This window comes from Mustela erminea, chromosome X (genome assembly GCF_009829155.1).
Source record: "Mustela erminea isolate mMusErm1 chromosome X, mMusErm1.Pri, whole genome shotgun sequence".
In the NCBI taxonomy this organism is placed as follows: domain Eukaryota; kingdom Metazoa; phylum Chordata; class Mammalia; order Carnivora; family Mustelidae; genus Mustela; species Mustela erminea.
Window position 1 is genome coordinate 61,054,602 of NC_045635.1, and position 27,900 is coordinate 61,082,501.

The 27,900-nt window shown below is 36.1% G+C and overlaps 1 protein-coding gene across 5 annotated transcripts in view; it reads left to right on the forward strand.

Moving 5' to 3' along the window:
* Positions 1 to 27,900, forward strand: part of CHIC1 (cysteine rich hydrophobic domain 1) — a 58,962-nt gene that overhangs the window by 12,693 nt on the left and 18,369 nt on the right. For 4 of the 5 annotated variants that reach the window (XM_032330520.1, XM_032330523.1, XM_032330519.1 and 1 more), the window contains exon 3: positions 16,368 to 16,523. The exons of the other annotated variant lie outside the window; for it this stretch is intronic. In XM_032330520.1, the coding sequence (XP_032186411.1) occupies positions 16,368 to 16,523 (156 nt within the window). The remainder of the gene's footprint in view (positions 1 to 16,367; positions 16,524 to 27,900) is intronic. 5 annotated transcript variants of the gene reach the window in all.

Consider the following 27,900-nt stretch of genomic DNA (forward strand, 5'->3'; position numbering starts at 1 on the left):
AATTAACTTTTTGTATTTTTAAGCCTGTAATTTAATACTATTCTGTACAATTTTATTACTAGAACAATGCTACTTGTCAGTATAGATTTGGTCAGTTTTTAAAATCATTCCATTCCCTAAAGGGCCTTTATGCAATTTATTGTTAAATTTTGTGATAATGTTAGTGAGAAAAGCAAGGTACAAATCCTTGTCTACAGTATGTGTAATAAAGGGGAGAAATAAGCACATTATTAATTGTATAAAGAAATTCTAGAAGACTGCACATGGAACTAAATAAAAGTGGTGACCTTGATGGGAGAAGGGGAATGAGATAGATGGAGGCAAGGGTAAGGATAAGACCATTTTTGGTATTTTGGTATTTAGTATTATTTTGATTTTTGAACCATGTCACTGTGTTACCTATTCAAACCTGAATTTGCTTTAATTTGTCTGCTCATTCTACACTCTGAGAATGGGATAAAATGCATCTAATATTGGCTCCTTTTTGTCATGATACATTTTCTAGCTGCTTGCTTTTCACTTTTGGCCTAATCTCAGCATTATTCAGAGGTCGGTAGGGAGCAAAAGACAGCAGAGCTATTTCTTTTCACAGGAGTTGTCACTAGAATTGTAAGAAATTCTATTTGATTTAGCCCTGAAAGATATTTTATACTTTATTTGCTTCCTTTACCCCCTGAAAAATGGGAGCTAGCTAGAGACAGTATAGAGTAGTTAAACTTTGAAATCAGATCTGGGTTGGAATACAAGGTCTATCACTTACTGTCTTTGTGGCCTTGAGAGAGCCACTTCTTTGAGCCTCAGTTTTTACGTGACTAGTACTTCATTTGTTATTGTAAGGATTAAATGAAAGAACATATGTAAAACTTCGAGTATATTGTCAGGTACTTACTAGCTTCCCAATGTAAGGTTTTTTTCCCCACCAGTGTATCCCAGTTTCATCCTGATTATTTCTCCAATTTTTTCTTACCAGCTTTCAATTTTTAATTGCTTTTTCTACTTTTACATTCTTTATCTGAGTAACAGTTTATTGACTGGTCCCACCAGTAATCTGTCATTTTTAAACTGTTGACCTTTTCTCTCTCCTTATGTATACTGTCAAATCATTCTATATAATAAGCAAGTGGAAATAGTCCCTGGCTAAGTTAACAGAAGATACATGTCCATTTACATTTTTAGGGTACAAAGAGCCCTCTGGTTTGATGTTTTGGCCTCACTCTCTAGAATGTTCTACCTTCCTAGCCTGATCATTTAGAATAATTTGCCAATTGAAGCAGCAGTTCAAACTTAGATTTGTTTTATATGAATTTTCATATATGTTTTCTCCAAAAGAAAAAAAATAGCTGTAGAAAAACCCTTTGAATAATAATGTGTTTGTGGAAAGATGACAAGTTCAGTATTAAAGAGAATGTGAACTAAAACATCTCCAAGGGAAAACTTGTGCTTTGTGTTTCCCTGGTGCTGCTGCATGTGTTGTCTGGGCAGTTATATTAAGTTTTATTGCTAGTTTGTTTCTTAAAAGTTTGAATTACAAGTCCAAGGATTTCTAGAAAATGAATAATCAAAAAAAAAATGCCAGTGCCTAGAATTTACAGGCACAAAATGTATCCATCTTTGAAATGGGCTGGTTTTATACGCTCAAGGAATACTTAGAATATTTCTTCATATTTCTTTCCAAGCCTTTTAAAACTAAAAACTCCATCATTGAAAAAGGTAGTACAGTCTTTTTAAACTAGAGTAAGAATATTAAGCTGCAATCTGAATATGAGCTATTTTTAAAGATATCCTTTCTTTTCAGGTGACCATTTCTATAGCACATATCAATGATTGGGTATTCTAGTGTGCATTACTTTAAGTGGACAGTATTTCTCATAAATTAAATGAGGCATAAATGATACCGTGATTTTTTTCTTAGTTTAGTTTTTAGTGATGAAAACATCACCAACAGGAATTCTGAAAGTCTGATTTTTAAAAGCCACATGGTGGTAACATTAATTTTATTCACTTTTCTCTTTAATGAGACAATTTTTGTCCAGTAGGCACTGTTGTAATTGTATAGGTTATTATGAATTATCCAAATGCTTCTCTAATAACTGGGGGAAGAGGCAAGAAGAATTACATTAACCAGAAAAAAAAAGGAAAAAGGAAGGTCTGAATTCCAAACTTAACAGCCTTTGTGTAAAATATTTTAAAATGAATAAATGCAGTCTTTAAAATAGAAAAATAAATCTACCTTTTAAAAAAATCGTCTTCTGGCATGAATGGGATTCTAAATAGCTTTTGTGCCTAAACTAAGCAAAACTGCACAGAATTAATTCTGAAAACATAAAAAGCCATTTTGACAAGATTCATGGCTCAGTATTAATTTTGTGCTTATATGTTAATGCTTCTAATACAAATAAAAAGATAACCTTCTATATTAAGTGCAGAAAAGATTGTTTTGCCCATTTTACTAATGATAAGTCTTCCTGTCATGATAAGATATATCAAGCAGGTGTGTACCGCAGATTCTGGTGACCAGAAAATGAAAGAACTACAGTACTTTGGAAAAGAAATGAAAGCTTCTGGCCCTCAGCTTACAACAATTAAATGGTATTATGGGGAGATTAGTGTGTGATATTGGGGGAAATCTAAGCCATAAAATCGACCACTACTATTGTGATCCAAAATGACAAGTGATTGATAGGGTTGTGTTCCCCATGATTGAAGGAGGCAAAACAGTCTTGCTGGGTTTTGCTTATATTTTCTTCTGTTTGCAGTCTCTTGCATCCTGTTATAAAATATTATCACTCTTTCCCCACCTTTATGATGTGGCTTTCTTTTTTCTTTCCAAGAAAGTCAAAAGGAATTCAATGTTTCTTTATAACCTGCCATTTAGCTAGAAAGTAAAAGGCTTCCATCTAACTTTCATTACTAAAGATACTCAATTATATGGAAGTAAATGAGTAACACTCTAATTCCACACAGTTAACTAAACATTATTTTCACAATGTTTAAATCAGGAGTTAACCAATTCTCATTTACTATGTCCTTATCATCTGTTTTAAGACTTTACTGTTATTCAAACACAGATTTTCTTTCCAAAGACAATCCTGGCCTCCTTTTAAAGGCAAAATGAAGGTTTTATTTTGTTTTTTGAAATTCTAGTAGTTTTCCTTTCAATGTATTTATCTTATGACTTCAAAAAATTTGAATTCTCATTTTTAGTAACTTCAGTATAGTAGTTTATAGTTTAATCATGGTGACAAAGTAATAATTGACATGATTATGTGTTAAAGGTAGAAAGTATTGGCAAGAAAGAAGGAAAATTGCTACATTCTTTTAAAAGTTTTGTTTATTTATTTCCAGAAGCATGTAATAAAAGAAATTTTATAATAAATTTTATATATCTTGGCATATATTTTATTCACAATATTTTAAAACAAAAAGCACGTTTTACCTTTTCAGCTGATTGGTTTCTCGCTTTAGCCTCGCTCTTTATTTTTATTTTTTTGTCTGTGCTTATACACTTCTAAATAAATACTCTAAGTAAAAATTTTACTTTTTAAATAAAAATTTAAATTCTAGTTATAAGCACTTAAATTTGTAAGTGCACAGATTTAATAATTTTATGACTTACAGTAGTTTATATAAAATTTACCATATTTTAAAAATATATTAGTGTTTCTAGATACACAATTTAAAGAGAATTTATAGTAATGTTATATTACAGATTAGAGCTAAATATATAAATATATTTTCCTTATTTTAATTTCTATTTCATTGCTCAGTGATTGACTAGGAAAAAGAAGTTGAGTATCACTGAGAGGTAAATCTTGAGATAGCAACTTGGCATTGTTTTTTTTTTCTGATGTAAAATGCTCTTTCTTTTTTTATTAATTATTTTTATTAACATATAATGTATTATTTTCCTCAGGGGTGCAGGTCTGTGAAATGTCAGGCTTACACACTTCACAGTACTCACTATATCATATACCCTCCCCACTATATCACATACCCTCCCCAATGTACATAACCCAACCACCCTCTCCAGCATCACCTCCCTGCAGCAACCCTCAGTCTGTTTTGTAAGATTAAGAGTCTATTATAGTTTGTCTCCCTCCCCATCCCATCTTGTTTCATTTTTTTCCTTCCCTACCCCCCAAACTCTCCACTCTGCCTCTCAGATTCCTCATACCAGAGAGATTGTGTTTCTCTGATTGACTTATTTCACTCAGCATAATACCCTCTAGTTCCATCCACGTCATAGCAAATGGCAAGATTTCATTTCTTTTGATGGCTGCATAGTGTGTGTATGTGTGTGTGTATATAAATGTATACACATTATGACTTGTGTGAGGTGGTATCTCATTGTGGTTTTGATTTGTATTTCCCTGATGCTGAGTAATGTTGAGCACATTTTCATGTGTCTGTTGGCTATCTGGATGTCTTTGCCAAAATGTCTGTTCATATCTGCTGCCCGTTTCTTGGTTGGATTATTTGTTCTTTGGGTGTTGAGTTTGATAAGTTCTTTATAGATTTTGGATACTAGCCCTTTATCTGATATGTCATTTGTGAATATCTTCTCCCATTCTGTCAGTTGTCTTTTGGTTTTGTTGACCGTTTCTTTTGCTGTGCAAAAGCTTTTGATCTTGATGAAGTCCCAATAGTTCATTTTTGCCCTTGCTTCCCTTGCCTTTGGCAGTGTTTCTGGAAGAAGCTGCTGCAGCTGAGGTCAACAAGGTTGCTGCCTGTGTTCTCCTCAAGAATTTTGATGGATTCCTGCCTCACATTGAGGTCTTTCATCCATTTTGAGTCTATTTTTGGTGTGTCATTTAAGGAAATGGTCCAGTTGTACTCTTCTGCATGTGACTGTCCAATATTCCCAACACCATTTGTTGAAGAGACTGTCTTTTTTCCATTGGGAATTCTTTTCTGCTTTGCCAAAGATTAGTTGACCGTAGACTTGAGGGTCTATTTCTGGGCTCTATTCTGTTCCACTGATGTATGTGTCTGTTTCTGTGCCAGTGCCATACTGTTTTAATGACTACAGCTTTGTAGTAGAGCTTGATATCTGAATTGTGATGCCACCAACTTTGGTTTTCTTTTTCAACATTCCTCTGGCCATTTGGGCTCTTTTCTGGTTCCATATAAATTTTAGGGTTATTTGTTCCATTTCTTTGAAAAAATTGGTGGTATTTTGATAGGGATTGCATTAAATGTGTAGATTGCTTTAGGTAGCATAGACATTTTCACAATATTTGTTCTTCCATTCCATGAGCATGGAACGTTTTTCCATTTATTTGTGTCTTCATCAGTGTCTTTCATGAGTACTTGATAGTTTTCTGAGTGCAGATTCTTTGCCTCTTTGGTTAGGTTTATTCCTAGGTATCTTTGGATGCAATTGTAAATGGGATTGACTCCTTAATGCCTCTTTCTTCTATCTTGCTGTTGGTGTATAGAAATGCAACTGACTTCTGTGCATTGCTTTTATATCCTGACACTTTGTTGAATTCCTGTATGAGTTCTAGAAGTTTTGTAGTGGAGTCTTTTGGGTTTTCCACATAAAGTATCATATCATCTGCAAAGAGTGGGAGTTTGACCTCTTCTTTGCCTTTTATTTCTTTTTGACTGATTGCTGAGGCTAGGACTTCTAGTATTACGTTGAATAATAGTGGTGATAGTGGACATCCCTGCTGCGTACCTGACCATAGGGGGAAAGCTCTCAGTTTTTCCCCATTGCGAGTGGTATTCACTGTGGGTTTTTCATAGATGGCTTCGATGATATTGAGGTATGTACCCTTTATCCCTACACTTTGAGGAGTTTTGATCAAGAAAGAATGCTGTACTTTGTCAAATGCTTTTTCAGCATCTATTGAGAATATCCTGTGATTCTTGTTCTTTCTTTTATTAATATATTGTATCACATTGATTGATTTGTGGATGTTGTATCAAACTTGCAGCCCAGGAATAAATCCCACTTGGTCATAGTGAATAATCCTTTCAATGAACTATTGGACCCTATTGGCTAGTATTTTGGTGAGAATTTTTGCATCTGTGTTCATCAAGGATATTGGTCTGTTATTCTCCGTTTTGGTGGGGTCTTTCTCTGATTTGGGGATCAAGGTAATGCTGTCCTCATAAAATGACTTTGGAAGTTTTCCTTCTATTTCTATTTTTTGGAAAAGTTTCAGGAGAATAGGTATTAATTCTTCTTTAAATGTTTGGTAGAATTCCCCCGGGAAGCTGTCTGGCCTTGGGCTCTTGTTTGTTGGGAGATTTTTGATGACTGCTTCAATCTCCTTACTGGTTATGGGTCTGTTCAGGTTTTCTATTTCTTCCTGGTTCAGTTGTGGTAGTTTATATGTCTGTAGGAATGCATCCATTTCTTCCAGATTGTCAAATTTGCTGGCGTATAGTTGCTCATAATATGTTCTTATAATTGTATTTCTTTGGTGTTGGTTGTAATCTCTCCTCTTTCATTCATGATTTTATTTATTTGGGTCCTTTCTCTTTTCTTTTTGATAAGTCTGGCCAGGGGCTTATCAATTTTATTAATTTGTTCAAAGAATCAGCTCCTAGCTTCATTGATCTGTTCTACTGTCCTTTTGGTTTCTATTTCATTGGTTTCTGCTCTGATCTTTATTATTTCTCTTCTCCCGCTGGGTTTGGGCTTTCTTTGCTGTTCTTTCTCTTTCTCTTTCTTTTAGGTGTAGGGTTATGTTGTGTACTTGAGACCATTCTTGTTTCTTGATAAAGGCTTATATCGCTATATATGTTCCTTTTAAGACCGCCTTTACTGTGTCCCACAGATTTTGAACAGTTATGTTTTCATTATCATTTGTTTCCGTGAATTTTTTTAAATTCTTCTTTAATTTCTTGGTTGACCCATTCATTCTTTAGTAGGATGCTCCTTAGCCTCCTTGCATTTGAGTTCTTTCCAACTTTACTCTTGTGATTGAGTTCTAGCTTCAGAGCATTATGGTCTAAAAATATGCATGGAATGATCCCAATCTTCTGGTATCAGTTGAGACCTGATTTGTGACCTAGGATGTCATCTCTTCTGGAGAATGTTCCATGTGCACTAGAGGAGAATGTGTAATCTGGTGATTTGGGATGAAATGTTCTGAATGTATCTGTGATGTCCATCTGGTCCAGTGTGTCATTTAAGGCCTTTATTTCCTTCTTGATCTTTTGCTTGGATGATCTGTCCATTTCAGTGAGGGGAGTGTTAAAGTCCCCTACTATTATTGTATTATTGTTGATGTATTTCTTTGATTTTGTTATTAATTGGTTTATATAGTTGGCTGCTCCCACGTTAGGGGCATAGATATTTAAAATTGTTAGATCTTCTTGTTGGACAGATCCTTTGAGTATGATATAGTGTCCTTCCTCATCTCTTATTATAGTCTTTGGCTTAAAATCAAATTGATCTGATATAAGGATTGCCACTCCAGCTTTCTTCTGATGTCCATTATCATGGTAAATTGTTTTCCACCCTCTCACTTTAAATCTGGAGCTGTCTTTGGGTCTAAAATGAGTTTCTTGTAGGCAACATATAGATGGGTTTTTTTTTTAATCCATTTTGGTACCCTGTGTCTTTGGATTGGGGCATTTAGCCCATTAACATTCAGGGTAACTATTGAGAGATATGAATGTAGTGCCATTGTATTGCCTGTAAGGTGACTGTTACTGTATATTGTCTCTTTCTTTCTGATCTACTACTTTTAGGCTCTCTCTTTGCTTAGAGGACCCCTTTCAATATTTCCTGCAGAGCTGGTTTGGTGTTTGCAAATTCTTTCAGTTTTTGTTTGTCCTGGAAGCTTTTTATCTCTCCTTCTATTTTCAGTGATAGCCTAGCTGGATATAGTATTCTTCGCTGCAACTTTTTCTCCTTTAGTGCTCTGAATATATCATGCCAGATCTTTCTGGCCTACCAGGTCTCTGTGGATAAGTCTGCTGCCAATCTGATATTTCTACCATTGTGTGTTACAGACTTCTTGTCCCAAGCTGCTTTCAGGATTTTCTCTTTGTCACTAAGACTTGTTAGTTTTACTATTAGATGATGGGGCATGGACCTTTATTTATTGATTTTGAAGAGGGTTCTCTGTACGTCCTGGATTTTTATGCTTGTTTCCTTCCCTAAATTAGGGATGTTCTCTACTATAATTCACTCCAGTATACCTTCTGCCCCCCCCTTCTTCTTCTCTGGTATCCCAATTATTCTAATATTGTTTTGTCTTATGGTATCACTTATCTCTCAAATTCTCCCTTCATGGTCCAGTAGTTGTTTGTCTCTCTTTTGCTCATCTTCTTTATTCTCCATCACTGGGTCTTCTATATCAATAATTCTCTCTTCTGCCTCATTTATCCTAGCAATAAGAGCCTCCATTTTTTATTGCACCTCATTAATAGCTTTTTTGATTTCACATTGGTTAGATTTTTGTTCTTTTATTTCTCCAGACAGGGTTTCTCTAATATCTTCCATGCGTTTTTCAAGTCCAACTAGCACCTTGAGAATGATCGTTCTGAACTCTAGTTCTGACATATTACCAATGTCCAATTGATTGGGTCCCTAGCCATTGGTACTGCCTCTTCTTCTTTTTTTTGTGGTGAGTTTTTCTGCCTTGTCATTTTATCCAGATAAGAATATATGAACGAGATAATAAAACACTGAAAGAGTTGCAAAGACCTCAGAAAAATGTACACTACGCAAATCAGAAAAGATCCAAAACCGAGGGGAGAAGAAAGGGGGAAGAAATAAAAAATAAATACATATTTTTATTAGACTCGTAAATAGAACAGAGCCACCCACTTGATTTGGGGTATATTTTGGTCTCTTGGAAGAATTTACCTCCCAAAATTTTAAAGAAAGAAAGACTTTATGTACAAAAATAAGGGTAAACATGATGAAGGGATGGAATTATGAGTGTAAAGATGAAAATTTTTTTAAAAATTCTAAAAAAGGAATTGATAAGATAAATTGGTTGGAAAAAGAAAAAAAAAAGAGGAGGGAATGTGCTCAGGCTGGAGACTAGAACCCTGCCATGTGCTGGATTAGGGTATATTTTGATGTATTGGAAGAAATTGTGTCCCAAAATTATTTATTAAAAAAAACCCTGTATGTATACAAAAAATAAGGTTAAATACAAGGAAGGGATAAAATACCACTATAACAATGAAGGTTTAAAAAGATTTTTTAGAAAGGTATTGTTAAGACAAACTAGTTATAAAATGCTGAAAGAGGAAAGAGGAAAAGTTCATAAAATAGAATAAGAAACAAATAAAATTTAAAAAAATTTAACTTTGCAAGACTAAAGGGTTATGCAGAAAAGCCATGAATTCTATGCATTGCTTTCCCCTAGCTTTGGAGTTCCTCTGTTCTCCTTGATCAGTGAGTTTGTTCTTGGCTGGATGTTCTTGCTGATCTTCTGGGGGAGGGGCCTGTTGCAGTGATTTTCAAATGTCTTTGCCCTAGCCAGAATTGCACCGCCCTTGCCAGGGCCTGGGCTAAGTAGTCTGCTCAAGTTTGCTCTCAGAGCTTTTGTTCCCTGAATGCTTTCTGTAGAGCTCTGGAGGATGGGAATGAAAATGACCGATTTCCAATCTCTGGCCCAGAGGAGCCAAGAGCTCGGGGCCCCACTCCTCACTGTGCCCTCAGAGATAAGCAGTCAATAACTCCTGTCTCCCTGGCCTCCAGCCTCACTCCGAGCTCACAGGGCATGTAACCAAATGTTTCTATCTCTGGTGCACAGCCCCAAACCCAGCAGATTCCTGCTGCACTGTTCCTTCAGGAGCAGGAAGATGAATCTCCCCAGATCTGCCACTTGTGGCATGAGAAGCAGTGGCCCATCTGTGCCTTGGATCATGGTTTAAGAAAACCCCAATCAGAAAGCTCATTCTTTGGCTCTGTCTGTAGTCAGCTTTCCTGCTCCAATACCTGGAAGCTTTGCCAAACTCAGACACCCCCGATCTTTCTGTGACCCAGCGGGACCTGAGACCACCCTGTCCCCATGAGGGGTTCACCTCCACTAGCCTGTGGAACGATGTCCCTCAGTGGAGCAGACTTCTAAAAGTTCTGATTTTGTGCTCCACTGCTCTTCCACTTACCAGGAGCTGGCCCCTCCCCCACGGTCTATCTTCCTGTCTCTTCGGATTCACTTCTCCACGTGTCCTACTTTTCAGAAATGGTCGATTTTCTGTTCCTAGAATTGCTGTGCTTCTCTTCTATCTCCTGTTGACTTTGTAGGTGTTCAGAATGGTTTGATACCTATCTAGCTGAACTCCTGTGATCTGATGTCGCTTCAGTCTGCTACTGCTCTGCCATCTTGCCTATCTCCCCTCCGGTTTTTCTTTTTTTTTTTTATACGATTTTATTTATTTATTTGTCAGAGAGAGAGAGGGAGAGAGCACACAAGCAGGCAGGGTGGAAGGCAGAAGACGGAGAGAGAAGCAGGCTCCCTGCCGAGCACAGAGGCCAATGTGGGACTTGATCCCAGGGACCTGGGATCATGACGTGAGCCGAAGGCCAAGGCTTAACCAACTGAGCCACCCAGGCATCCCACCCCACTCTGTTTTTTAAAAGGACATCTCTTTTTTTCCTCTAAAGAATTGAAGAACTGAAGAACACTGAATTTGTGTTCAAAATGTGGCTGATTGCCCATCACAAGCCATGCCGACCTGTGCACCTCTCTGGAAGCCTTCCATTGTTCCTAGGCTCCATCACTTGCCTACTCAGCCAGATGCCTACAGGTGCCTTTGCACACTGCACTCAATTGCATGCTCCCAGCAGCCCTCATGGGCCATGCCCAACCAGACACCATCAGCTACCATCACATACCATGCCCAGCCCTGTGCCCTTAGACACCCTGGCCTGAAGCCCCCAGCTGCCACAGTGCTTCAGGGGATCCAGAATAGGACTAATGACCCAGCAGAAATTTTGCTAACACTACCTTCCTCAGTGGGAACTCCTCCCACCCAGAGCTGGCCTACTGGGTCCCAGAGAGAGCAAGCATGGCCACAACAGGCAGAAAGTCACTGCAGATGACTGCACTAAAAGGAAAATTGAATCAGATGAAACAGCAGGGCATAAAAACACACATAGGATACTCTACTGAAGATCTAGGTTCTGGTGAACAGGGGACACTGCACTCCAGGGCTCTCCAGGACCTCTTCTTCATAAAATCACTACTTTCAAGAACAGAAGAAACACTGACTTAACCTTAACACAGAGAAAAAGACACAGAGAGGCAAACAAAATGACGAGAGAGAGAAATTGATCCTAAATGAAAGAACAGGACAAGGCCATAGCCAGAGACCTAAGTCAAACAGATGTAAGTAACATTCCTGATAGAGAATATAAGCAGTGGTCATAAGGATATTCACTGGACTTGAGAAAAAAGTAGAAGACCTGAGTGAGACCCTTAACACAAAGGAAGGAATAACATAGCAGAGATAAAGGTCACAACATAAATGAAATGAGAAACATGCGGGGTGCCTGGGTGGCTCAGTTGGTTGAACATTTGCCTTTGGCTCAGGTCATGATCCTGGGGTCCTGGGATCAAGCCCTACATAGGGCTCTCTGCTGAGTAGGGAGCCTACTTCTCCCTCTCCCTCTACCTCCTGCTATACCTACTTGTGACACCTCTCTCTCTGTCAAATAAATAAAAACTTTTAAAAATAATAATAAAGAAATGAGAAACATGTTTGATGGAATAAACAGAGGATGGAAGAAGCAGAGAAATGAATTTGTGATCTAGAAGACAAAGTAATGGAAAATAATCAAGCTGAACAAGAGGGAGCAAAGAAAGAGAAGATGCAAAATGAGAATAAACAGAGAGAGCTGAGTGACTCCATCAAATGTAATAGCATTCATATTTCAAAGGTTTTTCAAAAGAAACTTTGCAAACCAGAAATGGGTAACATGATATATTCAAGGTGCTGAATGGGAAGAATCTGCAGCCAAGAATACTCTACCTGGCTAGGCTATCATTCACAATACAAAGAGAGATAAAGTTTTCTAGACAAGCAAACGCTAAAGGAGTTCATGACCATTAAACCAGCTCTGCAAGAAATATTAAAAGGGCCTCTTTGAATAGAGAGACCAAAAGTGACAGTTAAATGCAGGAAACACAAAAGCAGTAAAAATGAATTTTTCTGCAAAAAAGTCAGACTCACAAAGGAAGGATATAAAATACAATAACATACCTAAAACGTGTAGAGGACAGGAGAAAAGAATATGTTCAAACTTAAATGACCATCAAAAATATGGACTGCTATATGCAGAAGAGGTTATATACAAACCTTATGATAAGCACATATCAAAAACCACTAATAGATATGCAAAGAATGGAGAGAAAAATCCAAACATGTCATTAAAGAAATAACCAAAACATGAAAAAAGACAAGAAAGGATCAGAGAAATTCTTCAGAAACAGTCACAAAACAAGTAATAAAATGGCAATAAATATGTATCCATTAGTAATTACTTTGAATGTAAATGGACTAAATGCTTCAATCAAAAGACATAGGGTGGCATAATGGATTAAGAAAAAAAACACCCATCTATTTGCTGCCTGCAAGAGGCCCATTTTAGACCTAAGGACACCTACAGATTGAGAGTGAGAGGATTGAGAAACATTTAACATTCAAATGGATATCAAAAGAAAGCCAGAATAGCAACATTTATATCAGACAAAACAGACTTTAAACCAAAGACTGTAACAAGAAACAAAGGACAATATATAATAATAAAGGGGATAATCCAACATGAAGATATATGAATTATATGATATATGAATTATATGCTATAAGATATATGAAGATACATGAAGATATGATAGTTGTTTAAATGTAAATTATATATGTAAACAGTTAATAACAAACATAAAGGAACTAATCCATAATAACGCAGTAATAGTAGGGAACTTTAACACCACACATTAAGTGGACAGATCTCTAAACAGGACATCAATAAGGAAACAATGGCTTTGATGACACACTGGAATAGATGAACTTAACAGATATTCAGAACATTCCCTCCTAGGACAGCAGAATACACATTCTTTTCAAATGCGCATTCATGATAAAAACTCTTAACAAAATAAGTTTAGAGGGAATATACCTTGACATAATAAAGGCCACCTATGAAAAACCCACAGCTAACATCATCCTTAATGGTGAAAAACAGAACAAAACAGGGATGTCATGTCTGCTCTCACCACCTGTATTCGACATAGTACTGTAAGTCCTTGCCACAGCAGTCAGACAGCAAAAAGAAATAAAAGGCATCCAAATCAGCAAGGAAGAAGTAAAAGTTACACTATTTGCAGATGACATGATACTATATATAGAAAATCCTAAAGACCCCACCAAAAAATTGCTAGAACTGATAAACAAATTTAGTAAAGTCACAGGATACAAAATCAATGTACAGAAATCTGCTGCATTTCTATACACTAACAATGAAGTGACAGAGAAATTAAGAAAACATCCCATTTACAATTTCATCTAAAATAATAAGACACCTAAGAATAAACCTAACCCAAAAGGTGAAAGACCTGTATTCTGAAAACCATAAATCACTGATGAAAGAAATTCAAGACAACACAAAGGAATGGAAAGACATTCCATGCTCATGGATTGTAAAAACAAATATTGTTAAAATGCCTATATTACCCAAAGCAGTCTATAGATTTAATGCAATCTGCAACAGCATTTTTCACACAACTAGAATCAACAGTCCTAAAATTTGTCTGGAACCACAAAAGACCCCAAATGACCAAAGCAATCTTAAAAAAGGAAAGCAAAGCTGGAGGCATCACAATTCCAGACTTCAAGTTATATTTCAAAGTCATAATAACCCAAACAGTATGGTACTACCATAATAATGATGTGGAGACAAAAGAACACTCATATACTGTGGGGAATGCAAACTGGTGCAGCCACTATGGAAAACAGTATGGAAGTTCCTCAAAAAAGTTAAAAATAGAACTGCTTTATCATCCAGCAATCACACTACTAGGTATTTACCCAAAGAGTACGAAAACACTAAATCAAAGGGATATATGCACCTCAGTGTTTATAGCAGCATTATTTACAAGAGCCAATGTATGGAAGCAGTGTAAGTGTCCATGGAGTGATGAATGGATAAAGAAAATGTGATATATAGTTACAGATACAGATATAGATACATCCACAAAATGCAATATTATTCAGCCATATAAAGGAATGGAATATTGCCATTTGCAACAACATGGATGGAACTAGAGAGTATATATAATGCTGAGTGAAATAAGTCAGCCAGAGAAAGACAAATACCATAGGATTTCACTTGTATGTGTAATTTTAGATACAAAACAAGTAAAGGGAAAAAATAAGACAAAACAAGAAATAGACTGTTAATTATAGAGAACAATCTGATGGTTATCGGGGGACGAGTGAAATAGTGATGGGGATTAAGGAGTGCACTTGTCTTGAAGAGCACAGGGTAATGTATGGAACTGTTGAATTACTCTGTTATACACTTGAAACTAATATAACACTGTATGTTAACTTACTGGAATGAAAATGAAAAATTGGAAAACTATATGTAGCTAATTAGCCTTTTGTTTATAATAGAACATGTAGCAAGGCTATGGATTATTAATGGTTACCTGATCAAATGCCTTGCCTTCAGGTGAGACCATGCAAAAGAGAGCTTTGCTTTTCTTTCTCCAAATCTAGCCAAGAGGAAGTGGCTTCCTTTTTCAAAGCATTCTGGTTAGTGAGGTTCTTTTTAAGATATGAGGCCCATTTCCTATAAGATATATGAGACAAAGGTTATTATTTTCATTTTATATAGGAGAAATTAAAACTCAGAAAAATTAAATGAATTTGCCTATGATTTTTCATAGCTAATAAGTAAGTAGAATCAAAATCTTCATTTATTGTCTGATATGCTTAGCCTGTTAGCATTTTCTTTTTTTCATTTACAAGGCTTGGTTTTCTGAATTTATTTTCATATTTACCCTAGGAAGTTAGTCATTTAATTGAAATTCTTTTTACTCAGTGATTATCTTAAGTCATATTGCCAGCAATTTAGTTGGAGTGTATAGATTAGTTTACATACCCATGTAAAAACAGTTTTTTGAGCCTTGCAATTTTACAACTATTGTTGGTTAACATATTAGGAAGAAAATCAAATGTATGGGTTAAACAATTAACTTTATTGGGTGGCATGAACAATTCTAATAAAGCTAGTATAATGTTTTAATCATGATGGTGCTGAATTCTTTGGTCATGTATATTTATAACATCTGCATGTTTTTATAGCATTGATTCTAAGATATATCTATTAAAAGACAAAAATGTAATAAATTGAATTCTGTACTACAATTTTTTTGGAAGAGTTGTAAAACTCCATATTTTATACACCTAACGTGTTAATAGGGTTTTTATTTTATAGCAGCTTATTTTTTTCTAATATTTTCATAATTTTTGCATGCCCAGCCAGATGCTAGAATTTTTTCCCATAGATTTTACAGTCTGACAGCTTTCTAAATGAAAGAGAATAATTTTTGTGGTCCACAAATGTGATTTCACTGAAAGCAAACTATTTTTAGTATGCCTTTGAATTGTATAACCTTCAAGCAGAATTTTCAGTATAAATCTAATTATGCCTGTCATGCTCTTGCCTTTGAACTAACTTTGTCATTGTTTACAGAGAGGCACAAGCAGCCACTTCCAGGAATGGTGGTAGTAATTAAGATATTAAATTTGTATATTTAAAAACCTTTCAAATTTCAAAATTTACAGCAGTTTTTTAGTACATTTTATGCTGAATATTAAGACACTTTTTTAATGCCATTACTCCTCACTGTCTTGTTAGTGTAATTTTTCCCTACAAATATGGCAAGTATTAAAATTGTGCTGCAAATTTGCCAGGGAGAAAGTTTCAAGAGTTGCCTATTTAAAAATAATCCAGGAATATAACCAGCGTCTAATTTTAATTCCATTTTCTCTGGCAGTATTTAGGTTTTTATTGTTACATTATGCTTCTGGTCTTACTAGCGTAAATAATTGGAAACTATAATATTGCCTGAATAATGAGAATGTTTGGTAGAAAAACTGCTTGACAGGTATTCTTTACCACCAATTTTGCTGTCATTTTAATGCTGGTAATTTCAGAAGATTATTTTTGAACATCAGTATTAAGTTCTGTAAACATGAAATTATATTGTTTTGCTTTCTAATGTCATCCAAGAGTATGGTAATACAGTAAAGGAGGAAATCTATTTAGACATGTAATTCCTTAAAGTGTTTGTAAAAGACAAACATTTTCTTCACATTTAAAGATAAATAGTGGAAAGCTGCCCATAAAATGTTAAGTAAAGATTGCACCCTTGTTATAGGTGGCCCCGGAAGAATTTAAGACGAGCATTGGCCGTGTAAATGCATGTTTGAAAAAGGCTCTCCCGGTCAATGTGAAATGGCTACTATGTGGTTGTCTCTGCTGCTGTTGCACACTGGGTTGCAGCCTGTGGCCTGTTATTTGTCTCAACAAAAGAGTGAGTAACCATTTTATTGTATAACCATTTTATTGTATAACCATAGAGCTAACATTTATTGATCCCTTATATGTACCGAGTATGTTACATGATTTTTTAAAATTCTCTTAACAGTGTTACATGATTTTTAAAAATTCTCTTAACAGTGTTAGCCTCATTCTAGAGACAAGTTTAGGGACAGAGAGAGAAAGTAATTTGTCCAGCCTTTATCAATACTTTGTCACTTAATATGATTTCCCATCATTTTATTTTTTCTCTTTTTTTGACTATTATTTTTTATTAGCTTCAGGGATAGAATTTAGTGATCCATCAGTTGCATATAACACCCAGTGTTCATTTCATCAAATGCTCTCCTTTCACCCATCACCCAGTTATCCCTTTCCTCTCCCCACCTCCCTCCAGCAACCCACAGTTTGTTTCCTAGAGTTCAGAGACTCTCATGGTATGCCTCCCTCTCAATTTTCATCTTATTTTATTTTTCCTTCCCTTCTATGTTCGTTTTTTTCTTAAGTTCCACATATGAGTAAAATCATATGGTATTTGTCTTTCTCTGACTGACTTATTTCACTTAGCATAATATCCTCTACTTCCATACATATCATTGCAAATAGCAAGGTTTCATTCTTCTTGATGGCTGAGTGATATTCCATTTTATATATATTCCATTATACACACACACACACACACACACACACACACACACACACACCACCTCTTCTTTATCCACTCATCTGTTGATAGACATCTGGGTTCTTTCCATATTTGAGCTGTTGTGGACATTGCTGCTATAAACATTGAGGTGCAGGTGCCCCTTTGAATTACTTTGTTTGTATCTTTTGGGTAGATATTTAGTAGTGCACATGCTGGTTTATAGGGTAGCTCTATTTTTAACTTTTTGAGGAACCTCCATACTGTTTTCCAGAGTAGCTATAGCAGCTTGCATTCCCAACAACAGTGTAAGAGAGTTCTCCTGTCTCCACATCCTTGCCAATATCTGTTATTTCCTGAATTGTTAATTTTAGCCATTCTGACTGGTGTGTGGTGATATCTCGCTGTCATTTTGATCTATATTTCCCTGATACCGAATGATGTTGAACATCTTCATGTGCCTGTTGGCCATTTGTATGTCTTCCTTGGAGAAATGTCTGTTCATGTCTTCTGACCATTTTTTGACTGGATTATTTGTATTTTAGGTGTTGGGTTCGGTAAGTTCTTTATAGATTTTGGATACTAGCCCTTCATCTGATAAGACATCTGCATGTATCTTCTCCCCGTTCTGTCGGTTGTCTTTTAGTTTTGTTGACTGTTTCCTTTGCTGTGCAAAGCTTTTTATTTTGATGAGGTCCTAAAAGTTCATTTTTGCTTTTGTTTCCCTTGCCTTTGAAGATGTGTCTAGTAAGAAATTGCTGCAGCCAAGGTCAAAGAGATTCTGCATCTTTTCTTCGCTAGGATTTTGATGGATTCCACTCTCATATTTAGGTCTTTCATACATTTTGAGTTTATTTATATGTAAGGTGTAAGAAAGTCGTCCAGTTTTATTCTACATGTGGCTGTCCAGTTTTTCCAGCACCATTTGTTGAAGAGACTGTCTTTTTTCCATTGGATATTCTTTCTCTCTTTGTCAAAGATTAGTTGATCGTGGAGTTGGAAGGTCCTTTTTGGGAATCTCTATTCTGTTCATTGATCTATGTGTCTGCTTTAGTGCCAGGACCATGCTGTCTTGATGATTACTGCTTTGTAATACAGCTTGAAGTCTGGAATTGTGATGCCTCCAGCTTTGGGTTTTTTTTTTTTAACATTTCTTTGGCTGCTCATGGGCTTTTCTGGTTCCATACGAAGTTTAAGATTGTTTTTTCCAGCTCTGTGAAGAAAGCCATGGTATTTTGATAGGGATTTCATTGAATGTGCATTGCTCTGGTGAGCTTAGACATTTTAACACTATCTGTCCTTCCAATCCATAAGCATGGAAAGTTTTCCATTTCTTGTGTCTCCCTCAATTTCTTTCATAAGTGTTCTATAGTTTTCAGAGTACAGATCCTTTACCATTTTGGTTAGGAATACCTATTCCTGGGTAGCACGTGGATTTTCGTGCAATTGTAAATGGGATCAATTCCTTGATTTCTCTTTCTTCTGCCTCATTGTTAGTGTATAGAAATGCAATTGACATCTGTGCTTTAATTTTATATCCTGTGACTTTGCCAAATTCCAGTATGAGTGCTAGCAATTTTTGAGTGGAGTCTTTGGGTTTTCTGTACACAGGGTCATGTCATCTGCTAAGAATGAGAGTTTGACTTCTTTGCTGATTTGGATGCCTTTTATTCCTTTTTCTTTTTGTTGTCTGATTGCTGAGACCAGGACTTCCAATACTATCTTGAGCAACAGTGGTGAGAGTGGACATCCCTGTCATGTTCCTGGCCTTATGGGGAAAGCTCTCAGTTTTTCCCCATTGAGGATGATATTAGCCGTGGTTCTTTTTATATAGCTTTGATGATCTTGAGGTATGTTCCTTCTGTCCCTACCCTGCTGAGAGTTTTTATCAAGAAAGGATGCTGTATTTTGTCAAATGCTTTTTCTGCATCTGTTGAGAGGATCATATGGTTCTTGCCCTTTCTTTTATTAATGTATCACATTGATTGATTTGTGAATGTTGAACGACCCTTGCAGCCCAGGAATAAATCCCACTTGGTCATGGTGAATAATCCTTTTCAATGTACCATTGGATCCTATTAGCTAGTGTCCTGGTGAGAATTTTTGCATCCGTGTTCATCAGGGATATTGGTCTGTAATTCTCCTTTTTGGTGGGGTCTTTGTCTGGTTTTGAGTTCTCATCATCTTAAAGTGAAATATAAATGGAGTACTGGAGTAAATATAAATAGAGTACTGGAGTAAATATAAATGTAACTAGGCTACTCAACTCTTTTCACAAAACCCAAACATGTGATTTAAAGTATTTCTAAGCAAGGTACCTGGATGGTTCAGTTGGTTAGGAATATGCCTTTGGCTCAGGTGATGGTCCCAGCGTCCTGGGATTGAGCCCCATGTTGGGCTCCCTGTTTAGTGGGGAGTCTGCTTTTGCCTTTGCCCCTCCCTTCCACTCATGCCCTCTCTCTGGCTCTTTCTCTCTCTCTCAAATAAATGAATAGAATCTTCAAAAAAAAATAAAGTATTTCCAAGCTACAACTATATGGGAGAGTTTCTTCTGCTCTGAAGAAAAGGAAAAGAGAGTAACCTACATAGCTGGAGGGAAATCCTCCTTAGTTTTGAACATGTTGAAATAACACTATTATAACAAGCCATTACTAGTTACATGATGGATTTAAGACTACTATCTTAATCTCATCTTTAAAACTTTTAGTCTTTGGAATGTTTTCATTTCCCAGTGGAAAGACTGAAGTCACCCTGTACCACACTAATAATTTTAGTTTAAACTTTTTATAATAATTATTAGCTTACTAAACTTTATTCAAAAATCACAGTACCTTGTATAGCTATAATTAGAAGTACAGTTGTTTGATAAAGGCTAAAAATATTCCCAAGAAGTACTTAACTAATTTTCTGTCCACATCTTTCTTCTGCCCTTCTTTTTTTTTTTAATTTTTTATAAACATATATTTTTATCCCCAGGGGTACAGGTCTGTGAATCACCAGGTTTACACACTTCACAGCACTCACCAAAGCACATACCCTCCCCAATGTCCATAACCCCACCCCCCCTTCTCCCAACCCTCCTCCCCCCAGCAACCCCTCAGTTTGTTTTGTGAGATTAAGAGTCACTTATGGTTTGTCTCCCTCCCAATCCCATCTTGTTTCATTGATTCTTCTCCTACCCACTTAAGCCCCCATGTTGCATCACCACTTCCTCATATCAAGGAGATCATATGATAGTTGTCTTTCTCTGCTTGACTTATTTCCAAAATCTATAAAGAACTTTGCAAACTCAACACCCAAAGAACAAATAATCCAATCAAGAAATGGGCAGAGGACATGAACAGACATTTCTGCAAAGAAGACATCCAGATGGCCAACAGACACATGAAAAAGTGCTCCATATCACTCGGCATCAGGGAAATACAAATCTTCTGCCCTTCTTAATGTGTACTTCAAAAAGAAAAATAATGAAACACTTTGATCTGTATGACTTTTCTAATGAAAAAGTTGAACATTTTTTTATTCTCTTGGTAATTACCAGTAGGTCAAAGCTTAACTTTAAGTTAAGCTTAGTTTATTATTTGTCAAAGCATGTACAGTATTTTCAGATGACTTTCTATAAGTTAAAAAAATTGGAAGCATAAATTTCTTTCTCTAGTTGTCATATTTTTTAACAATTAGAAATCAGTAATTCCTATCCATTCCCATTATTTTTAAAGCCTCAGTGTGCATGAATTATGATTTAGATTTTCAATCATACAAATACAGCCAATTTTAGCTACTTAAGAACAGAATTTTAGGTTTTAGTATTATCCAGGATCTATCATTTTTACTGATGACCTGTTTACTCTTTGTCTACTTGTCGATATTTTCCCCACATAGCCTAAAATATAGAGAAGCAATTTTTTCAATTATGTGACATTACTATGCAAACTTCTAATAGGATATTCGGTGGAAAATGATATTAATACTGATGCTGTCATTTCACCCTCACCCCCATTACTTTGGTTAATTAATTATTCACATTGACGTTAAGATATCAAGGTGCCTGGGTGGCTCAATCAGCTAAGCATCTGCCTTTGGCTCAGGTCATTATCTCAGGGTCCTGGGATCAAGCCCCGCATCAGGCTTTCTGCTCAGTGGCAAGTCTGCTTCTCCCTTTCCCTCTGTGATCTCTCTTGCTTTCACTCTCTTTCAAATAAATAAATAAAATATTTAAATAAATAAGTAAATTTTTAAAAAATGAAGTTGAGGTATCAATGTACAGATCTTCCTGGACTTATGATGGGATTACATCCGGAAAAATCAATCATAAATGAAAATATGAGTTGAGGGGCTCCTGCATGGCTCAGTTCGTTAAGCTCTGCCTTTGGCTCAGGTCATGATCTTAGGGTCCTGGGACAAGCCCCCTGTCTGTCTCAGCAGGGAATCTGCTGCTGCCTCTCTCTCTCTGCCCCTCTCCCTCTCGTGCATATGTAGATGCGTGCACTGTCTCTTTCAAATAAAACCTTTTTTTATTATGTTATATTAATCATCATACAGTACATAATTAATTTTTGAGGTAGTGTTCTATGATTCATAGTTTGCATATGACACCCAGTGCTCTAAGCTGTATGTTCCCTCCTTAATACCCATCACCAGGCTAACCCATCAGCCCACTCCCCTCCTCTCCAAAACCCTTGCTTTATTCCCCAGAGTCCATAGTCTTTTATGGTTCGTCTCCCCATCTCATATCTACCCCTTCATTTTTCCCTTCCTTCTCCTAATGTCCTCCATGCTATTCCTTATGTTCTACAAATAAGTGAAACCATATGATAATTGACTTTCTCTGCTTGACTTATTTTACTTAGCATAATCTCCTCCAATTCCATCCATGTTGATGCAAGAGTTGGGTATTCATCCTTTCTAATAGTTGAGTAATATTCCATTGTATATATGGACCACATCTTCTTTACCCATTTGTCTGTTCAAGAACATCTCAGCTCTTAACAGTTTGGATATTGTGGATGTTGCTGCTATGAACATTGGGTACATGTGGTCCTTCTTTTCACTACATCTGTATCTTTGGGGTAAATACCCAGTAGTGCAATTGCTAGGTTATAGAGTTAGCTTTATTTTTAACTTTTTGAGGAACCTCCATACTGTTCTCCAAAGTGGTTGTACCGCCTTGCATTTGTTGTTTCTTACCTTGTCAATTTTTCCCATTCTAACTGGTATAAGGTGGTATCTCAGTGTGGTTTTGATTTGGATTTCCCTGATGGCTAATGATGATGAACATTTTTGTATGTGTCGGTTAGCCATTTATATGTCTTCTTTGGAGAAGTATCTGTTCATGTCTTCTGCCCATTTTTTGACTTATTTGGTCTTTTTTGGTGTTGAGTTTGAGAAGCTCTTTATAGATCTTGGATATCAGCTCTTTATCTACACTGTCACTTGCAAATATCTTGTCCCATTCCATGGGTTGCCTCTTTGTTTTGTTGACTGTTTCCTTTGCTATATAGAAGATTTTTATCTTAACGAAGTCGAAAAAGTTCATTTTCGCTTTTGTTTCCCTTTCCTTTGGAGATGTATCTTGAAAGAAGTTGCTGTGATCAATGTTGAAGAGGTTACTGCCTATGTTCTCCTCAGGGACTTTGATGGATTCCTGTCTCACATTGAGGTTTTTCATCCATTTAGAGTTTATCTTTGTGTATGGTGTAAGAGAATGGTTGAGTTTCATTCTTCTGTATATAGTATTCCAATTTTCCCAGCACCATTTATTGAAGAGACTGTCTTTTTTTTTCCACTGGATATTTTTTCCTGCTTTGTCAAAGATTATTTGACCATAGAGTTGAGGGTCCATATCTGGGCTCTCTATTCTGTTCCATTGGTCTGTGTGTCTGTTTTTGTGCCAGTACCAGGCTGTGCTGTCTTGGTGATTGTATCTTTGTAGTATAGCTTGAAGTCAGGCACCGTGATTCCCCCAGCTTTTTCTTTTTCAACATTTCCTTGGCCATTCGGGGTCTTTTCTGGTTCCATCCCTTTTAGGATTTTTTATTTCAGTACTTTGAAAAACACTGATGATATTTTGATTGTGGTGGTGTTGAAAGTATAGATTGCTTTGGGCAGTGTAGACTTTTTAATAATGTTTATTCTTCCAATCCATGAGCATGGAATGTTTTTCCATCTTTTTGTGTCTTCTTCACTTTCTTTTGTAGGTGTTCTGTAGTTTCTAGAGTATAGATCCTTCACCTCTTTGGTTAGGTTTATTCCAAGGTATCTTACAGTTTTTGTTGCTAATAAATGGAATTGATTCCCTAATTTTTCTTTCTGCAGTTACATTGTTAGTGTATAGGAAAGCAACTGATTTCTGTGCATTAATTTTGTATCCTGCTACATTACTGAATTGCTCTATGAGTTTTAAAAAAATAAAAGAAAATATCAATAGTTGAAAATGCATTTAATACATGTAACCTACCAAACATGATAGATTAACCTAGACTACCTTTTAATGTGTTCGCAGCACTTACATTAGCCTGTAGCTGGGCAAAATCTAACACAAAGCATATTTTATAATAAAGTATTAAATAGCTCATGTAATTTATTGGATACCGTACTGAAAGTGAAAAACAGAATGATTGCACAGGTACAGAATGGCTTTAAGTATATCAGTTGTTTACCCTCATGACGGCATAGGTGACTGGGAGCTGTGGTTTGTTGCCACCGTTCAGCATCACAAAAGAGTATTATACTGCGTATTACTAGCCCAGGAAAAGATCATAATCCAGCATTGTAAGTACAGTTTCTACTGAATGCATATAGCTTTCACACCATCAGGAAGTGGAAAAAATCATAAATAGAGTGATTATTAATCAGGGACCATCTGTATTCTTAGATCACTAAAATGCCAATTTAAACATATTTATTTAGGGGCACCTGGTGGCTCAGACAGTTAAGCATCTCTCTTTGGCTTGGGTCATGATCTCAGAGTCCTGGGATCAAGCCCTACAACAGGCTCCCTCCTTAGTGGGGAGCCTGCTTTTCCCTCTCCCTCTGCCTGCCACTCCCCCTGCTTGTGCTCTCTGTGTTTCTCTCTGTCAAATAAATAAACTCTTCAAAAAATAATAAAATAGAAAGATTTTTTAAATACATATTTTCAAATTGTCATCTTCTGGGCCACATCTAGACCATTCTGGTTTTTTTTAAACATTTGAATGAATTGCCAACACTTAAAATTGGAGTATTTAAAATAAAATTTGAGATAGCCAGCCTCTCTTAAAATCTTTCAGCAATTGGCCCTAGCTGAGTGGTGGCTTCTTCCTTTAAATAGGATATGAGGTCTCTGGTTCACCACAGAACCACCCAGCATTTACATTATCTGCCTTGCTCTGTACACTTTATAGTTATGGCCCTTGGTTTTGTACATGCTATGTTGTTAACACACTAGACAAAACACTAAGCACATGTTGGTAACCTTGTGTAAGATACTGCCCTTTCTGGAGCTTCAATTTTCCTCACTGATAGAATCAGGCTACTACTACTTACTTTTTAAAAAGATTTTATTTATTTGACAGAGAGAGAGAGCCAGAGAGCACAAGAAAGGGGAATGACAAAAGAAGAGGGAGAAGCAGGCTCCCAGCTGAGCAGGGAGCCTGATGAGGGGCTCGATCTCAGCCCTCTGGGATCAGGACCTGAGCCAAAGGCAGACACTTAACCAACTGAGCCACCCATGTGTCTCAGTACTAATTTTTTTTTAGTACTACTTACTTTTAAGGTAGTGTGATGATAAATTTAAGGTGCCTCACTGCCTTTTAGTCCACATGTAGAAATTTTTAAAAATAAAAATAATTTAAGAACTTTTATGCCATCACTGCTGCTTCATAATCTGTAAACTAAGTTGTATAAACTCTAATAGTTTAATTGGAAAGATGATTAGCATTCATATAGCCCAAATCCCTTATTTTACAGGTGTGGAAACAGATTCAGAGAGATAAAGTGAGTTTCCCAGTGTCACATAGTAAATGACACATGCAGAAAAATATTTTTTCTGTTTTGTTTGGTTTCTGTCTCTTGTAACACTGTATTCTCTTGACTACATCATGTTGCCTAGGTCGTATTTCCTATTGCTGGGACAAGAAACATTAGGGTAAGTGGTATGATATACAGCTCAAAGTTTTAATTCTCTAGCAGACAGATATTTCTTAAAGGACAAAATAGTAAATACTTAAGGCTTTGTGAGCCAGAGGTCTCTGTTGCAACTATGTAGCTCTGTGGTTTTAGTATGAAAGCAGCCATAAGCAATATGCAAATGAGTGAGCATTGCTGTGTTACAGTAAAACTTTATTTACAAAAACAGGCAGCATGACAGATTTTGCCTGAGAGCTACCATTTGCCACCCTACTCTAGCCAACTCTAGGTATCTAGCTTTATGAAAGTCATATTTGTGTTACCCACAAAATAAAATGGAAATAATGTGGTTACACTGCCCTATATCACAAGGTTGCTGTGTAAACTGATTGTAAAATGTTTCCAAGAAAAGAACTTCTTTGTAAACTGCCTTATGAACATTTTTTAGCCAGTATACTTCATGAATATGTTTTGTAACAAATTAGGTGAAAGAAAAGAAATAAAAATTAGGGTACCCTGAGCAACTTCTAGTTGCTCTTGGCTCTACTAGAATTCCATGGCTACACGATATATGAAATGAAAGTTTTCATTTACCCATTCTTACATTTACCACTGAAACAACTGTGATATTATAAGTCAACTTTCAGGCCTATTCATGCCACCATTTTAAAATAACTTTTACCCTTTTTTGCTATATTTGCTAAATTGATAGGGGTGTTCAGAGGAAAGGGACTGTTCTCTCAGTCTTGCAACATGAATATGATGTTTTTCTTCTCTTATGATTTCTAGTTATATACTTTGTAAGACTTAACTCTTTTTAAATTTATTGAGACTTGGTTAGTGGCATAACATACGGCCTATTCTGGAGAATACTCCATGTACACTTGAGAAGAATTTGTATTATATTGTTGTGGGACAGAGTGTTCCATATATGTGTTAGGTATAGTTGGTTGACAGTGTTGTCCAAGCCCTATATTTATTTATTGATCTTCTTCGTAGTTGTTCTACTCATTATTGAAAGTGGGGTAATGAAGACTCTATTATTGTAGAACTATTTCTCTCTTCAGTTTGGTCAGTTTTTGCTTCACACATTTTGTAGGTGTGTGTTTAGTTATGTTTGTTTTTATGATTGTAATTTCTTATTGATTGGTTTATGTTTTTATGAAGTATGCTGGTATGGAATTAATGTTTGTTTCCTCCCAAAATTTCTATGTTGAAGCTCTCCCCACTAAATGGATAATATTTCAGGTGGATAGTATTTTGGTCTTTGAGAGGTAAGTAGGTGTAGATGGAGTCATGAGGGTGGGGTCCTCATGATGGAATTAGTGCCTTTGTAAGAAAAGACCAGAGCTTGCTTTTTCTCTACCATGTGAGGTCACAGCAATAAGGAAGCTATCTGCCAGCCAGGGGCCAAGGAAGCCAAGGAAGAGAGCTCTCACCTGAACTCAACAAACCATCTCATCTAAGATTTCCCATCTGTTAGAACTATGAGAAATAGATTTCTGCTATTTAAGTCACTGAGTCTATTCTATTTGTTATAACAACCTAAGCATATTAAGACTTATACAGTGTCCATCTTTTTCACTTGTAACATTTTCTTTACTTAAAATAATTTTGTCTCACATTATTATAGCCATCTCAGCTCTTGTTGTTGTTGTTGTTATTTACATAGAGTAGCTTTTTCCATCATCTCACTTTGGAACTATTTCTGTCTCTGAATCTAAATGGATTCTTACGTAGACAGGATATAGATGGATTAGGTTTATGTTTTATTGTTTTTTAAGTAGGCTCCACACCCAGCATGGAGCCCAGTGTAGGGCTTACTCTGGACCCTGAGACCAAGACCTGAGCTAAAAATCCAGAGTTGGATGCTTTAACCACTTTAGCCACCCAGGCACCCCAGATGGATTATGTTTTTTAAATTAATTCTGCAAATCTCTGCCTTTGAATTGAGAGTTTGCTCTACATACATTTAAAGTGATTAATGGTAATGTATTAGTTTGCCAGCACTACCTTAATAAAGTACCCCAGACGCGGTGGTTTAGACAATAAATTTATTTTCTCACAGTTCTGGAGACTTTAAGTCTGAGATCAAGTTTATTTTTTCTCTGAAGTTTCTCTCCTTGACTTGTAGGTGGCCGTTTTCTCTCTGAGTCTTTACCTGGTCTTCCTTCTAAACATGTCTGTATCCTTATCAGAAGTGATTAGTCATATTGGATTACAGCTCACCCTGATTATCTTATTTTCACTTAATTACCTCTTTAAAAACCTTATATCCAAATATGGTCACATTCGGAGGTATGGGCAGTTATGACTTCAATATATGAACTGGGGAAAAGTAATTCAGTCTATAAACAGATAAGGAAGGACTTCTGCCATTTTGCTATTTGTTTTCCATACGTCATATATTTTTTAACTCAAATACTCCATTACTTCCTTATTTTACATTTAACTGATTTTGTAATGTACCGTATACCTTCTCATGTCCTTTTTTTGAATATATTTCTTAGTTATTTATTTTCTTAGTTGTTTCTTGGGGATTATAATTAACATCTTTTTTTGGTTTTTGTTTTTTTTTTTAATTTAATTTTATTTTTTTCAATGTTTAAGATTCATTGTCTAT